Raw genomic sequence first — 27556 nt, forward strand, 5'->3', positions numbered from 1 at the left:
TAATCAAATAAAAATACCTGTTTATATTTGTGGATGTTTGTGAATGTTTGTCCTTTTTCTCGTCTAGCATCCCTTGTCTTACATTTTTTTTATAAAGACATTGATCCAGTTTAACTGTGCGGTTTCTCTCTTCTCACTGAATTATCATGACTGAGGTAAAGCCAAGGGCAAACTTCTCTATTGACAGCTTGAATGTCCCTGGCTGTATACAAAGGAAAACAAAAATGGACTGGTGAGGAAGACAGAACACTCCAGTTGCTCCCACCGGTGAGATTATCATCTGGCAGCTCTCTTTTATCTACTACTTCTTTGTAAGGGAGGGGCTAACTCCCCAGCTCCCCTTACGACACGCAGAATGCTTTGTGGGGGCGTTTACTGATAGCAGTCATGCCTTTCTGTGGTATTGTCCATACACACACAACGCTTGTGTTGACAGGGAGCTCCTGGAGACAAATATATTGAAGGATCAATTGAATTCTTACTCCCTGCCCCCAAACTTAATCTCTGTCTCACCTTGTGTTTTTTTATTGCCTCACTGTTTATTGTCTCTTCTGCCGGACTCCATGTGGTAATGGTAAAATGGTTAAAACAAAATGCTTTGTAAATACATCTGCAACAAATAGTAATAATTTGACTGCAGTCCAAGCAGTTGCTTTTAAACACACAGCCATAGTTTTGATCTTCTGGTCTTTTCAATATGGCAAGTCGGAATTTAGGAAATAGGACATAATAACGATTTGATTTTAATCTGGGCAAGTATTTGACACTCAGGATGAATGTTCAGTAAATTTACTACTGTGAAAGCAGGGTGTCTTTCAGTCACTAGCTTCCGTGATTACCTGTTCCTTTTTGACTATTAAACTGTTTCTCTGAAAAGTGCTGAAAAGCAAACCAGAGTCCAGGCGTTAACCCGTTGTTCTTTTTCAAACTAATCACCTTTGGCGGAGGCTGTTCCTTTTGGACTGCAAAGGAAATCACCACTGTTTATGTACCATGTTGCTCTCTGGCTAGTCGTAAGGGTCCTCTACCCAGCCCCATTCTTCATGCCTTCCTTAGACCCCCCGCCCCCCCCCTTAATTTTGCCCTTATGTCACACTGACAGAAGACCTGATTGTCGGTGGAAAGTTAACTCTTTCAGTACTAAATCCACTATTAACTTGAAGCGTGTGGAGTTCCAATTATTGAAACAGATGGGGGAAGGCAGATTTACACTTACCAACAACCTTCCATACATCCTGAGGCTCAGCTACGCCGACATGGTATTTACCATATAAACAGCAATCTTAACGCAACCCCAACACAGCAAAAGGAGACAAGGAACATATCTGTTAAAATGGGGTACAGGCTGAGGGCCAGTCTCCTCCCTGACCTCTTTAAAGTAGTTTGTACAGTTGTAGTCTTTACTTTCCACTTGAATTGTGGACACAGCATCTTCATGCCAAAAGCAACAGATACCACCAGGCTGCATCACCTACAAAAGCATAAAGTGTCCCCTAATACACCCACAAACCCTCAGCCTAAAAGTATTTTTACATGTGCTAAAGTTAAGTAGAAAATCAAGTCTTCAGGTTCAAGAAAAACTAAACAGAGAAAAACAACTATCTTGCTGGACTACTTTCAGAAAAACCTTCCCCCTGCCATCCCATTCTCTCCCCTCCGACTCTTGCCAGTCTTTGGCCAGTGAAGTGGCGGTGCCAATTTGCAGCTATAAAATAAATAGCCCGTGCTAATTAAGATGGCTGGATGGGACTGAGTAGTGGAGAGAGGTAGAGTGATGTGGAAGCAGCCAAAAGGAGCCACAAAACAACCTGTTCCCTTCCAATTAGACACTTTGCAGGCCGCAGCTGATAAAAGCCAGAGCTGTGTTCCAGCAATCTGAGGAGTGAGAGAAAGTGTATTTTGTTTACAGCTTTGGTGGGGTCAATGTGCCCATGTAAACATACTTGTATGAGCTGGCACATGATCCCCAGAGAGATGTGTGTTTACATATGTTTACTTTGTGGGTTTATTTATCATCTGTGCGACCTTTGTTTGAGTTTAACTTCCTGACGTTGACTCGCAGTGATTCAGGCCTATAATCACAGCAATAAACAGCCGGCGCTCTCTGTATTTTCCTTCATTGACATGCACAAGTGCAAGCCTCCCATTCCTCTATCTGTTATTGGAGCATCTGTGTCTCATCATTAACGTTACATGTGTTAGCCAACACAATGTTTTACCCAGCTAATGCCCTGTTTGTTGATAAGCCACGCTAATCAGCTAGCTTTGTATCTCTCATCCTGCATGGTTCTTTCTCACTCCAACAAACAGCTGATAATTGTTCTCAGAGCCCTGCATATGCTGGGTGCCAGTAGTCAAAACACTGAGCAAACTCACAGTGCAAAGATTGTCTAGATCCACTAAGGCAGCAATGGCACACCCGTGGATCTCCTTTCCACAAGGGGGTGAACAGTGTTGGGTGCGAATGAGCCAGATAAAAAAGTTCTTCCTGCACTCCCCCTCCTCTCTAAACGCCAGTTCAATCAGCAAAAAGCACAGCTTGTCTTCAAGCTCCCACTATTTATATGTCTGTCTGTATTGTAGCATATTTTCAGCTAGATATGCTATTGTCTCATCCAAGCTGCTTGAGGGTGTGTTCTGCTTCGTCAAAGGACCCCTAACACAGCTCATTTCTAATCAGCCACCACTAATAGAGTAGATTGGGCAATTTCATGCTAATCTTGGAAAGAATGTAGCGATGTAGCTGGCCTATTGGGGGAATGAGGCGACATGTGCGGACGGGTTTGTGTATGTTGGGGCGGAGTGTGGCTTTGATCTACTAAATGGCCCCACACTCCACCAGCTGCCTTGCCGTGGTGGCGACACGCACAAATCCAGCCACTCAAACCCAAGCACAAATACAGATTAAAAGGAAGGAGAAACCTTGTCAGGCTATTCATCATGTCTTAGAGGTCACAAAGGCCTTCCCCATAGACTGCTGCTAAGGTTAATTAATGAAAGTGGAGTCTATGGCACCTGTCTCCTTACTAGTCACTCTGGAGAGGCTGTCTTCATTCTTCATCTCCTGCCAGTCCAAACAAAGGAAGGCTGCCTATCAGCAGGAAATTCTTCTTCAAATTCTGCTGTATTCTGATAAGACAGACATAGCCTCATAAGGTGTAAGCTAAAAAATCAAAATAATACCTGAACATTCACATTTCTTATAAAACATCAGGAACTGTGACACTGCAGGAACTTCCTGACATGGTTTCCGCTTAAATTGGACTGAATTTACTTTCTCCCCATATCGGTTTTCAGCTGTAACAATAGCTGATTCAAACCCCTGTTGACTGCCATCTGACAAAACAACACTTTAACAACATTTGTTCAATTACTGCTCAGCAAATTATAGCCTCGGTTATAGTGTAATATTTCACGCCAGAAAGAAACCTGCTACAATTATGAAACATATGGCTCCATGATTCATTTATTTTGAATAAAGCATATTGCCTGCCATATTACATTTGCATAATGTGGCGCTTTGACCACCTTGACTAAAGGAAAAACAAAGCATGAAATTAGACAGTCTTAGACAGACTCCAATTCTCCAATTCATTATCAAGATTCTTTCGGTTTTCAGACTGTATCTAGCTCCAATTGTGATGGACACATTGGTGGCTTTAATGTTACCACAGTCTTATGTGGCCTTCCATTTGCTTCAGAACTTGGGATTTGGATCTGGCACTGACGTCACTCCTAACTTTACTATGTTCCTTTTGTGTGACGCCCCCCTCCAGTCCACTAGGTGTCTCTGTCTCATTTTCTTTCAGGAAGCAGTTGGATGGCTTGGCTGCCTAATTGAATACACTGGGCTGGCGTTAAAAGGCTGGCTTTCAGCCACTTATGACCCTGCTTGATTTGGCCTCCAGATTAGACCTGGTTGCAGCATGCAGCAGTGCTTGTGCACTCAATCCTCAGATTGGCTGTTGTTGATCCCCACAGTTTTTTTTTGCTTTATAAATTATTTTTCTCATCGATCTGCTCGTCTGTCCCCCATTTTTGTCATAGCCTGTGAGCCGGGCGTGACATTTGTAAGACAAAATACCAGTCCAACTTACAAATTGACACAACTTATCTATTTACAAAAGGTACCACAGTGTCTTCGAATGAGATAGAAACTTACAAAAGTGGAATTAAACTATTTATGACTGCGTCTTCCATTAAATTGTTTATACATGTTGTAGTTACAGTATTTTAGTGTTTAATGTTGGGATTTGGGTAGATTTCTCTGATTAGGAATCATACATTTGAATTACGAGTGCAAATGAAAGCCCCCATTACACCAAGGTAGTTAAATAAATTAATCTCAGAGAAATACATTATGCCAGTACATCAACAGTGCAGATCTGATCTGCTAATTCTGATGTAGAATATTATTGGAAAGAACCAAAAGGCCCAATCCATGTACTCATGGATATTTGGTAAAACAAAGATTTTCTGCTGCTCTGCACTTGGAAACAGAGATTTTGGAGGAGACAAAATTACATTTTAAAAAACACTTACCAAAATATCTGTTTGTCGTGTTTCTATGTGGACTGGATATCTAAAGATTTGTAAAAACATGTTGCAGAGGCCCATTTGATGATGGCCACTTCTGTGCTTGGACACCACCTTATTAGAGAACACCTTTCAGGCATCTCAGGGAGTTGATGTTGGTAGAAATATAAATGTGCAACGTACCTGTCTTAAAGATCTCATATCGGATGGAGAAACCTGCTCCATGCGTCTCGTAGTCCGACACAAACTTGATAAAGAGCTGGTTTCCGGAGGAGACGACTGCTGAGGGGGCAATCTTCCCACAGTACTTCCCCACCAGCTGACCATTCTCATCCACTCCATCTCGTACCTCCACGTAGTCATACCTGACAGGAGCAAAGCAACACAGACAGTGTTGGTCACAAGCTGCAGAAGGGGTTGATCTCAAGCAAGTTGCTGATTAGAATAGTTTCACTTTTCAGTTTTCCACCTAGCATTTAAAAGGAGGTAGAGTGCACACATACACACACACACACACACACACACACACACACACACACACACACACACACACACACACACACACACACACACACACACACACACGCACACACAGGGACAGAAACACCATGCAACAGAACATATTGTGTGAGTAATGTAGTGGAAATAGAACACTGTCTGCTAATGAGGTCTCAGGTTAAAACTAAGAGAACATGTGGGGAGGCAATTTATATTCATTAAAATTTAGACACACAAACAGTGAGGTTTCTTGCTCCTATCAACACTGATGTTAGGTTCACCTAACTACTTTAAGTATGAAAGTCAAGCTGAATGGTTGTCCACATCCTGTAACCACACTAACAATGTTCCTGATACATGCAGAAAAAAACCCAAGGCCTAATTATATTTTGAGTTTAGAAAGAGCAGATATTAAAGGTATTTATAATCCACACACTTGAACATCTCATCCAAATGGATTTTCAGACCTGGCTACTGGATTAGGGAACATTTAATTGAGTCAGAGTAGAGTTTGGGAGCAAACAAGGTGAGTGGCATTGTAGGAACATGAGCCGTGATGCAGAAACAAGTCCAAGGAATCTGCCAAACCGAAGCTGCTAAAAGAGCAATGGGAGAGTCTAGCCAGTGAGGGTGGTCTGAACAGCTTCTAGAAATCGGTATGTGCGTGTATGCTCTCAGGCAATTGTTAAAAGTGTACAATAAATGCATTTGATTTGTGGTTTTCACTCTAGTGCCTGCTTACGACTGTGTATGTGTGTAGATTTGAAGGATGGGTAGAGATGATATTTCCATGCTGTGTTTTCACTCTGAGTGATGGCACGAGCAAAGCTCTGACAGCAGCCGTTTTTATAGTTGGGTTCAGGTTTTCACTCTTTCTAATTACTCATAATGTTAACTCCTGCCAAGTTTTCAGCTCTGCTGGCTACTTAACGAATATTTTCCCGGCCAAACGCTCATGACCTGCTGTCCTGTTCCACCAACATCATCGGGGAGCAGATGAATAAGCTACAATTCAGAGACAGTACGGCAGAGAATAATTTTGATCTATGCAAGAATAACAAGCAGCAGGTGTGTGGTCACATTCAGTCGCACACACATGCCCCTTCAATAGGGGCCTATTTTTGGAGTTTTTCCTGATTCCAAAATTACTGTCAAAACATCAGGTCTCTTTAGTGATTCAGAACTCACTTAATGCATGGCTGTTTTTCCAACAAAACCTGATTTACACTTTGAATGGCAGCGCTGTCGGGTGAAATCATTTAGTTGCGTTTGACATGCATCAGCAAGCAGAATTTGCCACCTTTTTTTCTTCACCTGGGTTGAATTTAGAAAAATAATATTTGTGAAAAGACATTCAAGCTATGGGACAGGATTTAGCAAAAATGGAAATAGGGGTTGTGAATATTAAGGCGAAATGAGAAGCTTTAGGTAACAAGATGAGAGGACAGAATGGCACTGCTCCTGTTGAACAGAAACTGATTGAATGACTTAGTTCAGCTCAACTCATGTAATTTAAGATTTACCACAAAAACTATTTTTTCACATTACAGCTTCAATTTATTTTATTAGAATTTTATGTAATAGACCAGTACAAATAAAAGTCTTAAGCTAGTCATACATAAATCCATCCATGAATCTGTGGCAAGGCTTGAAAATTAATATTCAGACTTTCCTGCTCCACTCAAACTTGACTGAACTTGAGCTATTTTGCCTAGACAAAAAAGAACTCCCTCTCTGCATGTGCAAAACACCCCAAAAGACCTGCAGGTGGAATTGCAGCAAAATGTGGCTATAGTATTTACTCTGTGGGGCTAAATATAAAAGGACACATTTAAATATAAAATTTTGAAAACCACATAAGCTTTCCTTTTCACTTCCTATGTGAAACTTTATGTTTCACATATAATCCTACATTAAAGATTGTGATTCTAATGAAACAAGCTCCCCTAAAAAGTTCAAGGGGCCTTTGCGAGGTATGGTTCTGCCTTAAAAACCAGCAACATCCAGAATATAGCCAGACCTTTACTCTGAGGATCCCCGCCACACAGAAACCGTAGCTAGTTTTCCTTGTACCTGCTTATGTGTTTTGTTTTTGTTTCGAAAGTCATCTGTGTTTCTTTGGAAAACCCCCATTTTTTTGGCATCTCAGTGTTTTTGTTGTGATTATTTTGTGATTTCAGACCAGGTCCTTTCCCACCTAATTCATAAGGCCAACAGCTGTAGAAACAGCCGTACTAGGCTTACACAGGCACCACTTTGTTTCTGACCCCTTTATCAGCTGCAGCTCAGTGAAAGAAAACATATGTTTTACATGTTGTTTACAGTGTGTTTCTCCCCTGTCTTCGATCAAATAGCCAGGAAGTAACTCATTTGTCGGGCTGCTTTTAGAATTATGTCATACAGTCTACTATGAATACAAGCTATTTTAGTTTTTAACAGCCACAAATGATTGTTCAGATGTAGTTGGTATATTTTCCTCTCCTCTCCTCTCCTCTCCTCTCCTCTCCTCTCCTCTCCTCTCCTCTCCTCTCCTCTCCTCTCCTCTCCTCTCCTCTCCTCTCCTCTCCTCTCCTCTCCTCTCCTCTCCTCTCCTCTCCTCTTCTTAGCTCCTGGCTCACAGCACAGAGCATCAATCTTTCCATGGCCCTCCTCTGATCTATCACCAGACTTATAATTCACCTCAGATCCTCTGTCTTTGCAGCTATCTTACCATTCCCCGCATTGCAACTGCCAAAAGCTGAGCTTTGCCAGATGCCTTAAAAAATTGATACTGAGATGCATCACTGCGATGAAAAGAGCCGGCTGCTTTGGTACAGCAGGAGGAACTCTGCCGAGTGTTAAAAATGCATATTGTGTTGGGTGCAATGATGTCGTAGCATTTGCAGATAAGTAGCATCAACTCTGATCTTTGTCCTGTTTTCTTACCAGTCAAAGAAGAAGAAGCTGTTTACTGCATTTTTACCCCAGCGTATCATCAGCTCTGATGGCCTTCGTTATGCCGGCACAGCAGGGGGATAGAAGGCAGATGGAAGACAGACACACCCGGGGGGTCCTCGCTGTAAATGATAGGAACCTCTTTCTTCAGAATGTCTCTATTTGTGCCTAAATGAGTGGTGCATCAGCCAGAACTCCAATGGTTCCGCTCCAGTGTGTCCACACTCCCAGCTTGGTTAACACAGATCCATCCAGGCCCTCATCATCTGGAAGGCGTTATGGGCAGCGCTTGGCTGGGCAGTTTGATGCCTTCTCAAGTCTCTCCTGTTGCCAGCTGTGCTAAATGTAGCTCTAATCTATCGTTCTAAACACCTGCAGGTACTCGCTTCTGTGGTTCAGGGTCTTTAGGGGGGACAGGACAGTTAACAACCTCTATCTAGGATCATAAAACAAGTCTATGGATTTGTCCCACTTAGAAAAGCCCCAGACACAATCACAGTTTTGGTGTTTTGCCACTGCTCTATTTCCCGCTGACCTTTCAAGTTAGACTTAGAATCCTCTTCTCAGGCACACGTGTGGGAATGCTTATATTTTATGACTTCTGCTGCCGCTTGCTGTTCTTTTTCCTCATGACAATACAATCCAGTTGAGCCATGCAGCTTTTTATCTGTCAAGTCTGCTTTGGGTGTGGGTGGGCCACAACACACACACAGATAAGTACACACACACTTGGGCGCACAGGGACTGCCAACCACAGCGCTAATAGTGAAAACGGTTTGCCAATCCAGTGGGGAAATTAAAGAGAAAAAAAGAGAAAAGAGGGTAAGAGAGTAGGGGTTGAATGTAATTCTCAACGACCTTCGCTTCACCAACCCAAACACATTAGGCTGCCTTCTTTCTTCAGGCACAGAGAAAAAGCAATCCGCCAGTGTCAAACGAGAACATTAGTCCTCTGTGCAAAGCTGAAGAGAAGGCGACAAACCGGTGGTCTAACAATATAACAGTTATATTGCCTGAAGCTTTCCCATGGAAATAATCTGTCCTCCCTCTATAAATGTCTGCTTGATATGGTTCTACAAAGGCAATACAATCTGAAGCAATGGAACAATGCTATGACAGACTGTATAAGCCTCATAGAATTGGTTAGCTTCCTTAATCAGACCATTTATAAGCTTGAGCATTCTGCAGAAAACCCCAGAACACAATTATTTTCTTTGCAACTGCCCTGTGCATCCTCAGTAAATGTCTGGCCCATTTGCTTGGATTTCTGTTTTCTGGTTCTGACAGAGTATAGCTTGTTGTTGGAAAAAAAACAAAAAAAAAAACATGTCACCTACAACATGTCAAAACACCTCTGGGTAACACAAGTGCAAAGATCTAAACAATGAACTCAGGACAGCTCTGTGAGGTACAAGGAGAGTTAGCAGGGAAAGAAAGACCTTGCTGTCAGCTGTCAGAAAACTTCAACTCACAGATCTCAGGTATCAACAAGTCCCCGTCTAACAAATAGTCACTTGAGGGCAAGGCAAAGCATCATTAACATTTGTACAAAGAGCATGAAATCATGCTTATCTTTGAGTTACAGACAGGCCAAACCTCTGAACCTCAAACCTCTGCCTCCTAGCTGGATAGGAGATTCATTAACTCAAGTCAGGCCAATGGGTGCCCTTTTTCTTAGGAATCAATGGAGTCCTATTGCCCTGGGCAAATAAAACCATACTCACCAGCCACTTTATTAGGTACACCTTGATAATGCTTGGGTTTGGTCCCCCTCTTGCCTTTAGAACAGCCTCAAGTCTTTGTAGTATTGATTTAATGAGATGTCGAAGACGCTCAGAGATTTTGATCCACATAACTAGTTGCGACAGGCTTATCAGCTGTACATCTATGACACTGAATCTCCTGTCCTACCACATCCCAAATATCCTCTACCTGCCTGAAATCTAATGACTTTGGAGACCATTTGAGTACAGTGAACCCACTTTTATGTTCAAGTAAGAGACAATTTGAGCTTTGTGACATTTGCTGCAGATTTAACTTTATTTTGGTTTAAGAGATGGCCTTCCTTACACCTTTGTTGTGATGAGTGGTTGTTTGAGCTACTGCTGTCTTTATATCATGTTGAACCAGTCTGCCATATTCAAAGTAACTTCTTTCTGTCTCCCTAATTCTAAAGATTGGTTTGAACAAATGATCTTTATCATGTCTACTTGCCTATATGCACCGAGTCATTGAAATGCTATTTGTGTTAACAAGCAGTCGAGCACATGTACCTAAAAAAGTGGCCATTGAGATTAAATAAAATATCTTGGTAAAGCCTGTTTACATCTCTGTGTTTTTAGCAAATATTTTCACCTTATTGACTTGCACATGAAGATTTTTTTTTTTTTTTATCAAAGCAGCATATCAAATACTTTTAGCAAATATTTGGCCATAAACCATAAAAAGGTCTGCAGACCTTCAAAGCTATCATCTCAACCAATATTGGGACTCCACAGAACATAGCTGCAGGAGTTTAGAATGTGGCAACTCACTCAGCGGGATAAACCACCAACCAATCCGAGCTGCTGGCCTCAAAAGTGATTCCTTGTGGGCGCATCTGTTTTACACAACATACATGTTTCCACAAGTATGGAATAAAGATAAAATACATGGATGCAAAGCTGGATGTTTTCCCTTTTTGAAGGCCCAGCTGCGCCCATCCAATAAGTATCTTTGGGTGGCTCCTTTCAGCTTGACGCTGCTGAATATTTTTAGATGTCGTAGCTCGTTCCCAATTTCGCCTTGGCCACGAGCTTGTAGAGCATATTCCTACGCTGCAATTATCATTAGCACTGATGGATTTAGCATGCTCGCATCCATTAGCTTCCCTAATTACACTGTCGAGAGATCTGCTGTTGCCAACAATCAAATTAATGAATTTGGCCGTTTAGGTTCTATTATTGCATCCAGCCTCCCTCTGCAACATGCGTAATAATCTCTTATTCAGAAATACGAGCACACAGTGACAGAGAGCGTTTTCTGCCCCAAGGGTGGGGGGTCCTTTCTGCACCACAGGGTTTAGAAGTCAGAACAGGGATGGGTGGAGGGTGTGTAGTTTTAAATGAGCTGGAGAAGCAAACTTTCACAATAGCTCCAACTGTTAGCAGGCAGCCCAACTCTTATGTAAGACTCTGACCTACGAGCAAGCCCTTGTGCTGTTCAGCTGATTTGCTTTCTTCTACTATTCAGGGCTGCAGAAGATTTGTACACACTGCAATTCATCTTGCTTGGAGCTAGTTTCTTCCCTAATTAAATCTGTGAAGTGTGAGAAATAGGTCAAGATAACCTGATTAGAGTAATCTTAATATATAGCAGAGGTCTCAGCAAAAAAAACAAAAAAAACAACTATGCTTGCCTTGTGTTTTATATTACAAATAAAATCTAATTCGACAAAAATATCAATTGATTGGTATTCTCTTTTCTGGGTTCAGACATAATTTTCTCTTGAAAACGTTGCACCTTCCCAGACCCAATCTTCCAGGCCCAAGCTTTGTTTTCATACTTACCCAGATCTGTAAAATACTAAAGCTCTATTCAAGGCTCTCCCAGACTACCTCAATCTGTTTTTAAGTAACAATAAAGAAAAAGCTACATTTTTTAACATCGAACAAAATAACCTTTTGTGTTATTAAATCAAAAAGTGTGACGCAAATGTCCATCAGAAAAAAGGCTTATATGTCCTGAAATCAGAAAATGTGCTGTGAAATCACAAAATTTCAACTAACAGGGCAACAAATGGTTATTGTCAAATTACTAAATTTCACTGGTTCTTGCAAACTGTGAAATAAAAAATCATAATCATTATTAAGACTAGGCCTAAAATGCATTCGCAATGTCATCAAGCAGGTCCCTCATCTCTTTTCCATCACACATCTTTTTTATCACAAATGTTGTGAGACTGGCTAAGTGCAGTGATTTAGAAAACTGCTAATGGCAAAATAGAAAGAAAAAATCAAAACATTTAGCACTTTTTTCTGCTGCTAACTGGGCCTGAGGCTTACAATTGCTATAAAGACAGCAAATACAGCACAAGTACATCTGAGAATGCCAATGTAAATATTCACACTCTGCCTTCTTTTACAAATGAAACAACCCACCTTTTGGCTTGTTTAAAAAAAATTAAACCTTCATAAACCTTGTAGTAATGGCCTTATTATATAGTCACTCTGACTGAGAGCTGTGTAATAGATCAATTATACACTCTCACTTGAAAAGGTTTAACATTTTCCTAACACCACGGCCTGAAACTCTGTGATATGATTCACAAAGAACCCTTGCAAAGCTGGAAACTGGTATAAAATTGAAAGAAAGAAAGCAAAAGATAGAGGGGATGAAAGGGAGCATATGTTGTCTCAAAGCTAGAGGGAGAGAAAGAGAACCACTCCAGCCCATTTCTGGGGGTCATTACTGGAGGGAATGGCTCCCATTTGTCCCACCTTGACATTTGAGAGGATCTCTGATTACACAGGAGCGAGGGACAGGCAGGGGTGAGTGAGGAGAGAGTAGTCCACGGGGGTCGGCGGCATGGCTCGGATGATGCGCTGTCGCTACAACAATGAGAAGTCAAGGGTAAAAATAACAGGGCACTGGGAGAGAGGGACGATGTGGCCCGGCAGGAGGGAGGACTTTTACAGTTGGGCCTTTCAAACAACAACTTCTCTGCCTTATTCTTGTTGCTCCCTCTCAACATGAAACACCTGAGTGACGTGAATACAGCATGCTGCTGGGCAGGAGGGATTGTTGCTTCAGGGTGTGTTATTCGGTTTGGAATTGCAACAGATTCCATGTAAATGTACCATTGTTACAGTTGTGAAATAGGTAATGGGGATGATAAAAACCAATTGTTCTGCAAATAATGTATCTACTTTTGTTTTTGTTGAATTTAAAATAGGCTGAAAATAATTTATACAGGCTGACTGAGCCAAAGCCACAAATCTTGTGCAAATAGCTTTGTTTTACTAAATTCCATAGTTACAAATATGTTTTTGGCGTATTTGGGGTGAATCACCAAATGATTAGCCAACTTCATTTCAGTACAGTAATAGCAGAAAAGGTGAAGCCATGAAATATTCCAGTTGAAACCATTGCATTGCAAGTCTTTGTGCCGCTAAGAATACCGCTGCTGAAGGTGAAAGCTGCAATTAATCATGTGTCTATCCTGATACAACCCATGTGTGGGGATTCTTCTAATCCAAGGCAGTGGATGTATGCCCACTTCTGCCAATAACACTGTAATGCATAAAGAGTGGGAACCAACTGTTCACCAAGAGCTATTACCTTCCTCCAACAGTCCATCATGATGATATGTGTATTTTTCTGCTTGATGGAGCAGTGAATCACACTGTCACAAACTGGCGCAAATGTTAAAATGTTGGACACAAAGCCGTGAAACTCCTGGGATCTGAATCCTATCAATAACCTGTTGACAGTTCTACAAAGTGGATCAATTGAAACTGATAAACTTATTAACCTCAAGCACTAAGAAGGCAAGAATGTCTCACTATCAGTCAGGATTTGACTCAGAAATTCCCATCAGAATCCTACAAGGTAGAATGAAGTGCAGAAATTGTACTCAGTTCCAAAATAAATTAAAAAAAATTTTGTTAATGAAAGTGTTTTATAAGCAACAAAACACAACATTCGTGTCAATGCCAAATCTTTTGGCCTGGACAGATTTGTTTCTTCAATATTGCTTAGACCAAGACTAACTTTCTCCTGTTGATGACAGGAATGTACACTCTTACTGGTAAATTCACTGGAACCTTATTACAAGACACAATATTACAGAATATTGAGATACTGGTAAACAATTTGGACTAAGTGGCCAAATGAGCTAAAATTTAAAGTAAAATCAATCCCATGAGCACTTTATGACTTGAACAATTCATAACCTGACAAGAGAGCAGCAACAGCAATGATATGCTTTCCTTCAAAACGATATTTTGCAAGTAAATTGTCTGTTTCTGAGGCGGTGGATAGCTAGGAGAGGTCTCCCAACGGGTAATGAACCTTGCATGCGAGGAGCAGTACTTAAAGGACCCGAGAGCAACAGAAGAGAAAGGAGGACGGTGAGTTGAAGACGGTGAGTTAAAGACAGGAACAGTAAGGTGTGACCACATTTGTTAGTAAAAAGGCAAACTGCGGAGCGAGATAGAGAAGGAATGAATGCAGAGTTGTTAAAAGAAAGAGCGATGGAAGAGGGAAATGATAAAAAGCTAATAGAGGCAGCTCCAAAACAAACAGCAAAATTACTATAAGGGGTTCAACAACATAAAGCATGAGCTCTTGCTAAGATTCTTACACAAGGATTTGCAAAGGAAAGGATGCTTGAGGGCAGTGGTAATAATAACTGCACTGGGATTTATTCAATTAAATACTCCATCCGTTCCCCCCGGTGCTCTTCCTCCTCTTTCTCTTCCCTGACCTCCCTGGAGCCCGTGAAAGGGTTGACAGAGGGGGGGTTGGGCAGGTCAAAGACCAGGCTTGGCTGGATGCATCATGACCCGGTCAAAGGCTGGACATACAGCCTGGAGGACTGTGATCACACCCCGTGGGAGCGTTAAGGATGATGTCGTTTGTCCCGCTTAGTGTATGCACCTAACCTACACAGTCAGAGCCAGTCTAAATTAACCCAACAAACCTGAGACAAATAATGTTTATTTCTAGATCTTAACAGGAAACATGCATAAAGTAAAATGGAAAAAGAAACTGAAAAAGGATGTTTCCATAAGAGGATGATATTCGCAAGCACAAGCATGTAAGCCCGCTGTTTTTAGAATCTGGCAGCTTCCTTTGAACGCAGATCAGTTCAAAGGTGTGGTGTTTAATGTTCAAATCCCTATCCCTTATATCTATTTTGCGGTTGCAATGTTCCCTATGCGTACAAAAAGCTCAGGTTTTCCAATGATGCAGCACTTTGGAAGTCAAATAGTTCATGCTGTGCAGGACATGTGCCAAGCGGTACATCTCCTCTGTGGCATCGGGCAAGGAGGGGGAAATTCTTGGCATTAAACAACTGATTAGGTTTCTGCTGGTCAGTCACCTACTGCCAACATTTGAAGGACAGTGTGACACTTCCACTTGCTCACCTGACAATCAAACATGCCTGCCTTACTTGAGGCCATCAGCACAGAGAAGAGAGGCTCTCCTGTCACTTATCCAGTGCACATAGGGGTCATCCTGGAAAGGCTGGCCAGGCGCCAGTGAAGAACGCTACTAATAATGCTTTCAGCACTTTAGCCCACTGAGATAATGCCAAAAAAGATTGCTGTTAGGCTGTCCTCTTTCACATTTTCCCTTGTCTAATGGCAGAAATAGGGGACTGAGAAGAGAATGCAATTGTTGCCGTAATGAAAAGGATAGACCACAACTAATGTTGGCAATTTAGTGTGGCGAAATCATGCAAAGAGCAAACAAAGCGAGGGATTGTTGAGTGTCTCTAAATCAATCAGGGAGCAGCTGGATATCAACCCATCAATCACTGTCTTGCCTGGTGCACTGGTCCAATCACGCAAGACTGAGTGGCAGAGAAACACAAACAAGACTGCAGCCTGCTGTGGGCAAATATAGCAACCATAAATGACCCCAGGGTACCGGGCAGTGACAGAAGGGTGCTTGGCTTCCTACTTCCTACCAATCTCTCCTCTTTACCCACTGCAAACAAACTTAGGTTTAACCAAAATCCCTCTGGGTACTTATTTGATTGTTTGAGTTAGAATCCCAGCGGTTGCTGAGCCTTCCCTCTTCTCACCACCCTGGTAAGCAGTGGAGTGTTGGGGCAAGAAACAACCTGTGCCAAGCTGCGGTCACATCAATCAAAGTCATAGGCCTTTATTCAAGGTAAGACCACTGAATGACGCATGTCTGACAAGGCAGGATATGCTGTGTTAAAGCATCCAGAGCCCAACTCTTCAGTTCAGCTAAAGTTGTATCACAATAAGAAGGTGAATGGTCTGAACCCAGGATGGGGGAATTTTGTGCAGGGTTAACATGTTCTTCCTGAGCATGCATGGTTTTTCTCCAGGTAGTCTGGTTTCCTCCCACTTGCCGCATTAAACTTTCCTCAGGTGTCTTGGTGTTGCCCTAGGATGGACAGACGACCTGTCCAGGCTGTTCTTGACCTCTCATCTATCAGCCAAAGTGACCCTATGCCACCTACAAACAATGACCTGAAGTAACTCTTTTTTCATTTATAAAATAGATTCTTACTTGTTGTATTTGTTTTTTTTTTTTTTGTGAAATATGTGTGTGGGACAGACGGTACTCATTATACTGGGCTGCAGCGTCATTCAAAAACCTCTATGTAGGGAAGCTTGTGTTGGTTCAAGACTCAGAGGGAAGAAGGAAAAGATTAAACAACCAGTCATATGCCAAAAGCAGCTTACAGACACTAGTCCAGTAGTAAAAAAAAAGAAACAAAACAGACATGTGAGAGTGTGAAGCCTGAAATCCAATGGCTTATTTATGAGCAGGAACCTCTTTCTCTCCTCCTCTACCTCGGTTTTGCCTTTTTCTATTCCCTCTGCTGTGAAAGGAACTTGAGTCCCGTTGTGAGGTAGAGTGGCTCGCCTCCCAGTTGTGGTCAGGCTGTGCATGAATCAAAGTGGTGACAAAGCAACGGGGAGGACGGCAGATGCCACGGCCCGAAAGCTTTTCAATCAGGCTGCCCTTCCAAGCTGCGGCCAAGGTGAAACACTTTAGTGGTGGATTAAAAATAAGACACTCAACAGCCTTACTCACACATACAGACACAGACACACGTACTTACAATGACCTATTTTAGTCCTGGTCATTAGCCAGGAAGTAACCCCTCTACAGTTAAAGGAAATAAAAAGAAAGAGCAATGAATGTGAAGGGCAATGGCTGTCTCATACAGCATCTCTGTCTCCTGTCAGGGATTCTTTGCCCTCGACGTAATTAACCAGGTGAACCTTTAAAACACATCAGCACTGCGGCTTTGCTCCTCTTTTCCCTTTGAATGCTGCCCCTACCTAATCACTGAACAACGCAGCCATATTGCAAATAGATGTTTAAAACGCAGAGTGCCTTTCTCACCGTTTTACCATGCTGACAACATAGGGTTAGATATAATTGCCGTGAGGTGCAAACAACTTGTATTTAAAGTGGATTGCTCTTCTGACAATCTCTTCTTCCAAGGGGCACCGCTTCAGTTTGCAATTTAAAGCCTAATTTGATTTCCACTGCTATGAACTGTGGGAGTCTATTGTTGTGGAAAATACCAACTTGCACACATTCTGCTGTCTTTGATGAGGAAGGTAGTTAAAAGAAGCGGCGGCCCCCTTAGCAATCAAGTTTACCGCTCTATTTTTGTGCTTCTACTTTAACTACAACACCTCTTTGACTTGTGCTTTAAAGAAGAAAGCAAATCCTTTTCCAGATCACGAACAGGCCAGACAACCTAATGTCAAACCGTCTTTGTTGGGCTGTTGACAAAAAAGGCTGCATTCCTGCCTTATTTGTTTTCCTCTGTTCATCTGTTTCAGTTGTTCATGGCTGCCTTGCATTGAGGTATGAGAAGTGACCATTCTTCCTCACTTTCCAGCTGTGAGGCTCGACTGCTCTTTGTCATGGAGCCATTGAGTCAGAATGAACGGAATTAAGAAAATTACTGAGTGGCACTTTTCGCTAAAGCCCCCTTCTGTCCCACACTGTCACTTCCTAGAAACAGGTGACTCTCTTTGTAGTACACTGAGTCAATGGGATTGCGCATGAGGCAGATCTAGCTTTAGATGTGGGATAGGTCAACACTCTTCTTTCCCAAGCTTCTCTCAGGAGTCTTAGCCTGCTCAAAAAGGCCAGGAAAGGCAGGATGTCTATTGAATAAGGTACACTGTGGAGAATGTTTTCTTTCCTGGCTGGCCAAGAAGCTCTACAAGAGGAAACACAATGGGGTATTGACCTAAATGAGCAATGAGAAGGAAAGTGAGAAAATCTAAGATCCCTTTTCCATTTTTTAAATTTTGGCACCTAAATGTAGGCTTGGGTTCCTGTTGGCTTTTGAAGCCTGACCCGCTGATAGGTTTTCAATGACTTTCCCCTCAAATAGCATTCCTCAAATCGTTTAGCTGCCTTATACCACCCTGCCATACAGCTCATCCAAACTTCTCCCCATCTAGGCCAAACACTGTCACACTGGAATTTCTGTGAGGCCTGGAAAGAAAAATAACACCAGGGAAGAAAAGCAGAAACATAAGGAATTGCTGAGAAGGATGAGTCTACCATTTTATCCCTTCTAGTTTTCAACCAAACTCTTCTGCTCCTCCAAAACAAACAAGACTGAATCTCTGCCTGACTGACTGGCCGACTGGCTGACTGCAAGGAATTTTACTGTGTTCAACACTGAACTGTTTTCTGGTCTGGTCAGCAAATCCCACACTATCAAAGATTCATAGTGTTGTCAGGAGCTGGCCGGATCCAAACAGTGTTGGCTCTCCTCTTCAAGTCAGCAGGATAAGAAGAGGTTGGGTGGGGGTGGGATGTAAGCTTCAGGGAACTTGTTAAAGTAAGTTCTGAAACTCAAACTTTATTAAACCTCTAAAGAGAAAAAAAAATCAGCTGTATTATTCCTTTTAAAGCAGATGAATTGCCTATCAGGTGTGCCACTCTGTCACCTGTTTAGATTCAAATCTACTAAAGTTTCCATTCTTCCTTCAGATGCAGCCAATTGAGGCTGACAGGCCTTATCAGCTCCCTGAGGAACAAAGAATAGATGCAAGGAGGAGGAGTGGATTGCAAGCATATCTGTTTGCTTAGTTGGCTTTTTATGCCTGAGCTCAGCTAGCTCATTCTACTGATTTTCAGAGCAAATTGACCTCAAATATTTGCCTTGATGAAGCCTGCACCTTTTTCCTCAAACTTCATTAGCTGCAAGAGGTGTTGGGCACAGCCCGTCCGAAACTCCACTCTGTGAAAGTCTACAACAGTGCGTGAATGGTAAACACGTCATGCATTCAGAATCGCAAGGCTCACTTAGTCTCCTTATCTCTGTGATGGAGTGTTTTCCTCCTGCCGCTCTCAGGATACAGGCCTGTGCACTTCCCTAAACAAACCTGTCAAGGGCAGCGTGCACGAGCAACAGCAGCACGGCAGCCAGACTCCACTCGGCAGAGACTTGTTTTTCTTTTTACAAGCACCACTTTGAGTGGTTCTTGTTTGGTTTGCTGATAAGACCCATGTTGGAGGAACATGTGGTGCATGTGTGTTCCATTGGTCCACTAATTAGATTGTATGGCAGTGCACTGAAACATGCATTGTGAGCCCCACTGCCTCCCCCTCCACCCCCACCCACTTTAGCAGTCTATCAGATAAGGCAGGCATTCTGGATCTCATCAGTTTCCATTATGTAAGGAGCTTGTTTGGTGAGAGAAGCTGCGACGGGGAGTCTGATGCATCCAACTGAAATTTCACCCAACTGTACAGCTGAAACATACAATGCCTTGCAAAGAGTATTAATACCTCCTAAACTTTCCCTTTGTTTTTCACATTTCAACCACAAACGTCAATAGATTTTATTTGCATTTAGTTTGACAGATGAACCCAAAGTAGTACAGAGTACTCTGAACACACCAGTTACATGGTGAAACATGGTGGTGGCAGCATCATGGTGTGTACTCTTCAGCTTGGAAATGGAAGGTGGTCAAAATTGATGAGAAAATGAATGGAGCTGAAAAAAGACTGGGGAGGAAATGTATCTTACAGCAGGACAATAACCCTGAACCCTGGGATTAAAGCATATGCATGTGTTAGTATATTCCAGTCAAAGTTCAGACCTAAATCTAATGGAGAAGGCAGGACTTAAAAATAATTATGATCAAAGATGCTTGCCTTCCATTCTGACTGAGCTTGAGCTTGTTTGCAAAGAGGAATGGGCCAAACGTTTTGCCTCTAAGTAGTTAAAGCTGTTAGAGACACTCCCTATAGACTTGCAGCAGTCACAGGGTTGAAAGGTGGTTCTACAAAATTCGGTTGAGGGTGAATCCAAATTCATGCCATATATTTTTTTGTTTTTGTTTGTAAAAAAAGTTAAAATCTAGGCATAATTTTCTTTTTATTTCATGATTTTGCAGTACTTTGTGTTGGTCTATCACATAAAATATTATTACTAAAACATCTATCAGTTTATCTAGCCTAAAAAAATACTTTAAAGTTTGTGGCTGCAACTTGACAAAACCAGGAAAGGTTTATGGGGTTTAAATATATTTGGAAGGCACTACAATCTTCAAAAACTCTGCTCATACTGACACTCTGGTGTTACACAGCCTCATATTTCAAAATAATTGGTAGAAAAAAAAAAAATGGGTTCACTCCATGCTGGCACTTTTAAAAAATCGAAATCCAAGGAGAAATTGGAATACATCGTAAAGTGTGACTAAAGTCCCGTGAAAAACACTATATTTGCAAAAATGACACGGCTCACTAAGATAAAAATAGGGCTGGGGTTTGGATTGGGATCACCCTTTTTTTGAGTAAAAGCTGTGCAAGGCCCATCTGAATTCATCTCAGACTTGGGTTTTGCAGCTGTCTGCCTGGGTCATTTGTCAACGGATGCTGGAAACAAGTGATTAGGAACCCTTCTGACCACAGCACTGGTACTAATGCTTGCTTTGAATGTGTAATTCATCAGAGAAAAATGCTGATTATTGCAAGAACCTAAATGTTGTTCATCTGGGTCAATGGGTAAATGCATTTTTATTACTTCTTACTGCTAATATAGGCATTAAATAGAGCAGTTAAGACAGGAAGATTCTCAGATATAGCCAAGTTCTGCAGACATTCAATGTGTCTCCTAAAGGAAAGCGCAGTGCTAATGTGTAAAAGATAAATCATATACTCTCTAAACTCAAAAACCTGCCCTCCTTCCTTACCACAAGCAAACTCACTTCCAAGAGGCCTGGAGGAACTCAATTTCTCCTCCAGCATGTTCAATATGTTCATTCCTAACTAATTAGATTAACACAGGCATTGTTACTGAAACTTCTTCCTCCTCCTCCTGTCCCTTCCTCGCCCCCTGTTTCTACATATTGGACTTCATTCACAGACCCTCCCCCCCCGGGCTGACACTGGAACCAAAAGAAGTGTCAAAGAGCATCCAGCTGCTAAAGGACAGCAGCATTCACAGCCTGCCATAAATCTCTGGCAACAATAAAGAAAGGTTAAAATGGGATTTAAATACCAGGTTTGGGAAAAAAGGGAAGCTGCTGCAAGTGTATACAGGGACCATTCAGGGAGCACAAAGGAAGCGCAGGGTCCCCAATTTTGGGTGGAGTGGGGATACAGTAAGAGGATCCAGCAAAGCTCTGCACTCTCCGGAGCCCTGCAGCGTAAACAAACAGCTGAGACAGAACAGGGCTGACACACACACACATGCATAAAGACAAGAAATCAGAGTGAGGCAGTGAGCCCAGCAAAGCTTACCTCAGGGCACCCACACTGACTCAGCCTCATCACATTACTGACTGTCTCTGGTTTCAGCAGTTCAAACTACCTGTCTGACAATAGGCCGGCTGCTTAGCCTTTTTCTGGATGCAACAGCTCGTGGCTTACAAGTCAAATAAGGATCGGTTACCAACTGTCGAAGAGCGGCTCACCTTTAAAGGGTGGAAGTTTGGAGGGGATGTTAAGGCTGTTCTTGCATGATTGCTGTCCTGCCACTCCTGCAACCCACCTATGTGTTTGACTAATTACTAATCTGTGTTTTAGAGAATCTGTAATTAATGTAGAATATTTCATTCCAGTTTTGACCATTCTATATATTATGGTTTTCATGCCTTTCTCAATGTATGATTGTCCTGTTGACAAAAAAAAATTAGAAATGTAATTTTTTGTGTGTTTACAGAAATAGAATAAAGATGTACTTAATCTTAATCTGTATTTTAAATAATCTCTTTTCAGTGTAGAATTCTTCACTCCCAGGTTTTACCAGTCTATGTATTTAAGGTTTTGAACTAGAGATGATCGAATGCAATTCTTATTCTTTTGAAAAAGTTAAGTAGTCCAGTAATTTAGCAACAAATAGGAATCATGAATTAGAAACTAACTTCAGTGGCAATAGCTGCCTGCATCATACCACCATTTTCTTGACTGGACATGTGAAAAATGCAAATAATAACAATAATAACAACAGAAAACCTGTTTCAACTGAGAAATCATTTTTTTCAGCTTTTTTCCCTAGGTGCTTATGCCACCCCCTAAAAGGGTGCCACCCTGGGTGATGTATCATATCACTTACATTAAAACAGGCATAACTCCGATAAAGAAAGAGTTAATGCAACCATTTCCTGGAACCTTTCACCTTTTACTTTACAAAGTAATGGGAATATATCTTACTTGGGATTTCATTTTAAGCAAAGTAAACACAGCTGGTTTTTCTTTGAGGAAATGTTGTCCCTAAAAAAATCCCACACATTCTAATCAATATTACAACCAGATGACCTCACACAGCAAATGCGAAAAATGATGGACTTTCCCAAAACCAAACAGTAGGGACGAGACATTCCTTCATCCTTGTGTCTCACCGCAGCAGCATCACTTTTACATAGTTTGTTGGCGCTTTCAGGCGCTAGATGGCGCAGTTTGGCGTGCAACAAGGTGAAGGAAAGCGGGGGAAAGGAGGGGGATTAAGAAGCATCACTCGCACACACAGCCAACAGCGCTGATATGCACACACACGCATGATCAGAACATAGCTTTTTGAATGAACACAGAACAGGACGGGATTTTACGTTTGTGTGGAAAGGGGGCCATAGATGAAAAACAATATATACATATATATTTGTAAGTATAAAGAGGGGGTATGTGTTTCTCATCACTCACTTGCACTCTCGGTCCTCCAGATCAAAATGCGGGTTGAAGTTGATAAGGATCCGCTGGTGAGGACCCGGCGCCGAGATGACCCACACGCACCTCTGAGTGGGCGGGTAGGAGATGGGGTATCCGGGCGACGTGAGGTAGCTGGGGCTGGAGATTCTGATGTTGCCACCGCATTTATCTGCAGAAAGGAGCGAAAGGCAGCTCTTCAAAGATAGATAATATATTGCTTGCTGCGCCAAAACCCATAACCCATGTGATATAAATAGTAACAATGATAATCCAGATCCTGTAAAATCCGCACAAGTCAGCGTCCTGTAAGTACACTGAAAAAACCAACTGTTAATTTAACCAAGAAAACTGGTAACAATTTGGCCACATTTTATTTGGACGAATTTAAACCAATATATCGGATTAGAAATATGTTTATTAAACAGCTAAAAGACATTCAACAAAATAAACTACAGTCTAATTACTAAGATAAGATTGCCTATTTTACAGAAACAAAACCTAAGAATAGTGTTTTTTTTATTTTTTATTAAGATGACACTAAAACAACAGTAAACCTTTTACAATCTATTTTAACAGGGCATGTAAACCGTTTCCCTGACAACCTCAGCTAAGATGTGGCATTTATGGGCAACAGTTACCTCAGGGTTAAAAAGCTTAACTTGCTAGAAAGTTTGACTTTACCGTTGCATTACCATTAGTGTTGCAGCTAAACTCGATACAAACAAAAGTTCCTGCTCCAACACAGAAACTCTATCAACCAAAGTCTTAAAGTCTTAACTTAAAAAGTTTTGAACTTCTTGAACGTTGATAAATTCAACCAATAAACGTTCTCTGCCATTCACCTCACACCTTAAAGGATAAAAGTTAACCCTTATCTGAATCAGCATCTTTAAAATAAAAATCTATATGTAAATTAAGACTTCAGTAGAAAGACTGTTAACTTTTTTTTTTTTTTTTTTTTTTCTTACCGTATAACTGGAGCACTGAATACATTACCAACGAACACAACATCGCGTGATGCTCAATCAAAAACGGAGATTAATAATTTAAAAAAGAAAAATTAGGCCAACAAATTATTTATTATGAGCGTTTATTTCTATTAGAGAACTCCATTCTGCCACATGCGTGCGGTTAACTCCTAACAAAGAGAAGCCACAGTGCCTTTGTGTTTAATATTCATATAAGCATATAGTTATAGTTTGGAAGTGAGACACATCAGCCCGAGTCTGAACGCACAGACGCTTCTCTGGAAAGTTTGATTTTGAAGTCAGTGCTGATCCGCAGCTTGTTCCTCCAAACTTCCCTCATCCTGACAGCGCGTTTCATCATTAAAAATAGGCATAGTCTATTTTTAAAGGCCCACTTTTTGCAGCTATATATTTATTTATAAAAACCTAGCTCTGCCGTCAACATGAACCCTTTTGATTTTTTTTTTTTTTTTTGTTCTAAATAAAAATAAATATGTAGCCTACTTGGTGCTTGAATCTATTAATGTACACAAAGATCGACTTTTCTTATCTGCATTCTGAGTCAGATACACTGTCCATTATTAGTTATCATCTTTATTAGGTTTTAATTTGCAAATGTATTCAATTTCATTTAGAGAGAAGCAATGCCACGCTTTTAATATCATGTTTTACTATAGTTTAAAGTTTGCTTCAGCAACTTTTATGTTTTATGTTATGATTTTATTAAAAGATTTTAACTGAAGCATTGTACTATGATGAGTTTGCTTTAGGCTGTTTTCAGGTAGAAGTCAGAGTTTGCCCAAAGATCAGCGGAGATCAGAGGGGGTAATCTTTAGGAAAAACATCGGGATTAGTGGCTTTGCTGGGTACATAGAAGCTTTATTTATACAGATATCAGATGTCACACTTACCGTTTTTAAAAGCCTCGAGCACCAGGAGGAATCCCATGAACAGGACAAAAACTAATCCACAATGCATCCTTGTTTTGTCTCCTCCGAAATTCAAAAAACAGAAAAAAGCACTCCAGGAAAGAAATAGTAATGATGATGTTTTTTTAAAATCCCCCAAAAGCTTTTTTTTGTTTGTTTTTTTTGGTATTTGAATGTCTCTTCTTTATAGTTCAACAAAACAAAACAGAAATGTACTTTTGCAGCAAAATAATAAAAAAAAAGGCTGAATCGGTGTGCTCAGCGGTCAAGTCGCGGGCATCCTGTCACTCAGCTCCTGCTCCGTCTCCTCTCCTGCGCGGGCTGCTGTTCTCTCTCCAGCGCCCGCCTTGCCATTTCCACCTCGGAGACGCCGAAAGATGCGATTCCTCCGCCCCTCCACCTTGCGTCCTTACTCCGTTGAATGATGGATATAATCCTTAGCTGTGGAGCGCACAAAGAAATTTAAAGCAAGGAGATGGTAAACTGCTTATTAATGCGTGCGCTCCGCACCTTTTACTACTTCTGTGTGTTCAGAGTGGAGAATGGTAATTGGCTCTTTATAGCCAACCTGTGTCTGAAAGGTTCCTTATATGTAAGCAGAGTTGCACACTGAGCAACAGCTCTTCGTTAAGTGACAAGACACTCTCTCACTCTCTCTCTCACTCTCTGTGTCCTTTTTCCTCCCTCCCACTATCCTATCTAACAAAAAAAGAACCAGACAGTAATAAAAGATGTAGTGACTCAACAGGACCCTTCGTATGGGTCACGGCCAGATATAAAAAAAAAAAACCACGTTGACAACAATAAACAGATTATTTATTTATAGGAATTGGCTTCCCCTCCGAGAAGTGCTGTCTCGCTTTTTGTTTGGAATTATTACTACAAAACGTCCCCTTTGTGACTCCTGAATCTTTCTAAATACCCTCCATACTCCAGTGGAAGTGGGTCACATGTCCCTGTTTTCTGCTCTGGAGCCAGATGACTCAATTTATTTCCTTTTTTTCCCTCTTTTTGTGCATTTTATTGTACGCACCAGTGTGCATGTTTGTTAAAACCTGCCCCACAAACGTGACACCATTAAGTCAGCGCTCTGAAATGTTTCAAGAAATCAATTAAAGCGTATTTCAGGAGCCTACAGTGGTTTACTGCTGGATCACAACACACAAAGGGGACCTGGAAGCCTGATATATAACACACAGTTGTGTGAAATTGTATATTGTGATATTTAATAATATAAAAGTATATTTAATTTGTACCGTTTATTAGTAATGAAGAACAAAGGGGGCCTTTAACATTTGAATTTGGTCAAAATAATCAAATTCATGGAATTCTGTGTGAAAAAGAATTTTTGTGAAGAAAAATATCACAGCGCTCTGTGACGCCTTCTCTTTCAATCTTTGACATAAAGTCAAATAAAAACATCTGCATTCACCTGCGTCTTGATGGTTCGCGGACCGGCAGGCATCCAGCCCTCCTGTCTTTTCGCTTCCAAAAAACAACAAAACAGAGCAAAGTGCACGATCCGACAGGGTTTCCTCCGGTTTCCTTTCTTCTGAAAGAAAACCCAACTTATTCCCTCCCCAAGTTCGAACCGCCCGCAGAGTCCGGGGCAGCTCTGCGCAAAGCCGCTGCCCGGAGAGCGGCTCTTCCGCTCGGCGCGCAGTCAAGTCCTCACCCCGCGCTGATTCATTCAGCTCACTGTCCTGGCCAGCGTGAGGGGAGGCAGCGGTCAGTTCCCAAAAGTCTCCGCAGCGACAGAATGCCTATAAAAAAATAACAGTAAAATAATCTCCTAAAATAACTTTCTCTGTCTCGGTCCGTGCTCCTCCGTGCGCCTCCGCTCTCCGCTTCTTCCACTGACTGATGCAAATAAGGGAGGGAGTCTGAGTCAGTGCCAGTCCCACACGCCCCCTTTACGAGCGGAGAGCGAGATGAGAGCCCGGGTGCGCGCGAAGTTGTTTTCTTCGTGCGTGAGTCTCTGCAATCGATATGCAGATTTCACGCAGTTGCCTGTGCGCTCGCTCGCTGTCAGCCTGCAGCCTTTATTGGATGCGCCAGAAACTCCCAGTAAACATAAAGCACGCTCATCCTCGATGAGATCGATCCCACAGTTCTGATCCACTCACCAACAATCTTCCTCCTGCTTGATATACTCATATGATAAAGAGCAGAGCAATGCAGCAGGATCGCGTTCAGAAGCCTTATAAGGATATTAGGGAAGCCTCTGATTCTATATCCAACTCCAGGGGAGCACGGATATCACAAGGAGATAACGAATAACGAGACGTGCGTTAAGGTCACGTCAGTGCAGCTTGCACATACCCCACAGGCACATCATGTTAATATTATTGGTGAACTGCTGTATTTCCCCTGGGCAATTCAATGCACTGTCCTTGTACTCTAAATAAAACAACACTTCTCTGAGGTTTCTTTCTTTCTTTCTTTCTTTCTTTCTTTCTTTCTTTCTTTCTTTCTTTCTTTCTTTCTTTCTTTCTTTCTTTCTTTCTTTCTTTCTTTCTCAGGAGACTGTAGCTACTAAAACTGCAACATTCATGACATCATATGGAGGACATATATGGGTCCCCATTTAAACCAAAATTTGTCCTCCATCAAACCTATGTCGGAAATTAACCACGATGTTATCTAAGGACCATCTCTTCTGAGAGCCCAAAAGCCTGGGATGTGTTTAAATAATACCCCTATGTTAACTGCCTACATGGGTTTGATGCAGGATAACTGAGTAAAAACAGAGATCCAAATAGGCCCTCGATATGTTGGACAATTTTAACAGATTTTCGTAATAACAGTCTG

At 41.7% G+C, this 27556-nt stretch overlaps 1 protein-coding gene across 3 annotated transcripts in view; it reads right to left on the bottom strand.

The window, feature by feature from the left end:
* nrp1a (neuropilin 1a) overlaps positions 1-26669 on the bottom strand; it is a 70594-nt gene extending 43925 nt beyond the window's left edge. Inside the window, exons 1-4 of one of the 3 annotated variants that reach the window (XM_047349121.1) lie at positions 26178-26669; positions 24728-25186; positions 22843-23017; positions 4720-4901 (exon numbers count right to left, since the gene is read on the bottom strand). In XM_047349121.1, coding sequence (XP_047205077.1) covers positions 4720-4901; positions 22843-23017; positions 24728-24794 — 424 coding nt within the window. In that variant the 5' untranslated portion in view covers positions 24795-25186; positions 26178-26669. Of the gene's footprint in view, positions 1-4719; positions 4902-22842; positions 23018-24727; positions 25375-26177 lie in introns of those variants that run through there. The other 2 variants (XM_047349124.1, XM_047349123.1) reach the window with 2 other exon arrangements.
* Positions 26670-27556: the final 887 nt, after the last annotated feature.

Source organism: Girardinichthys multiradiatus, chromosome 21, assembly GCF_021462225.1.
Source record: "Girardinichthys multiradiatus isolate DD_20200921_A chromosome 21, DD_fGirMul_XY1, whole genome shotgun sequence".
NCBI lineage: Eukaryota > Metazoa > Chordata > Actinopteri > Cyprinodontiformes > Goodeidae > Girardinichthys > Girardinichthys multiradiatus.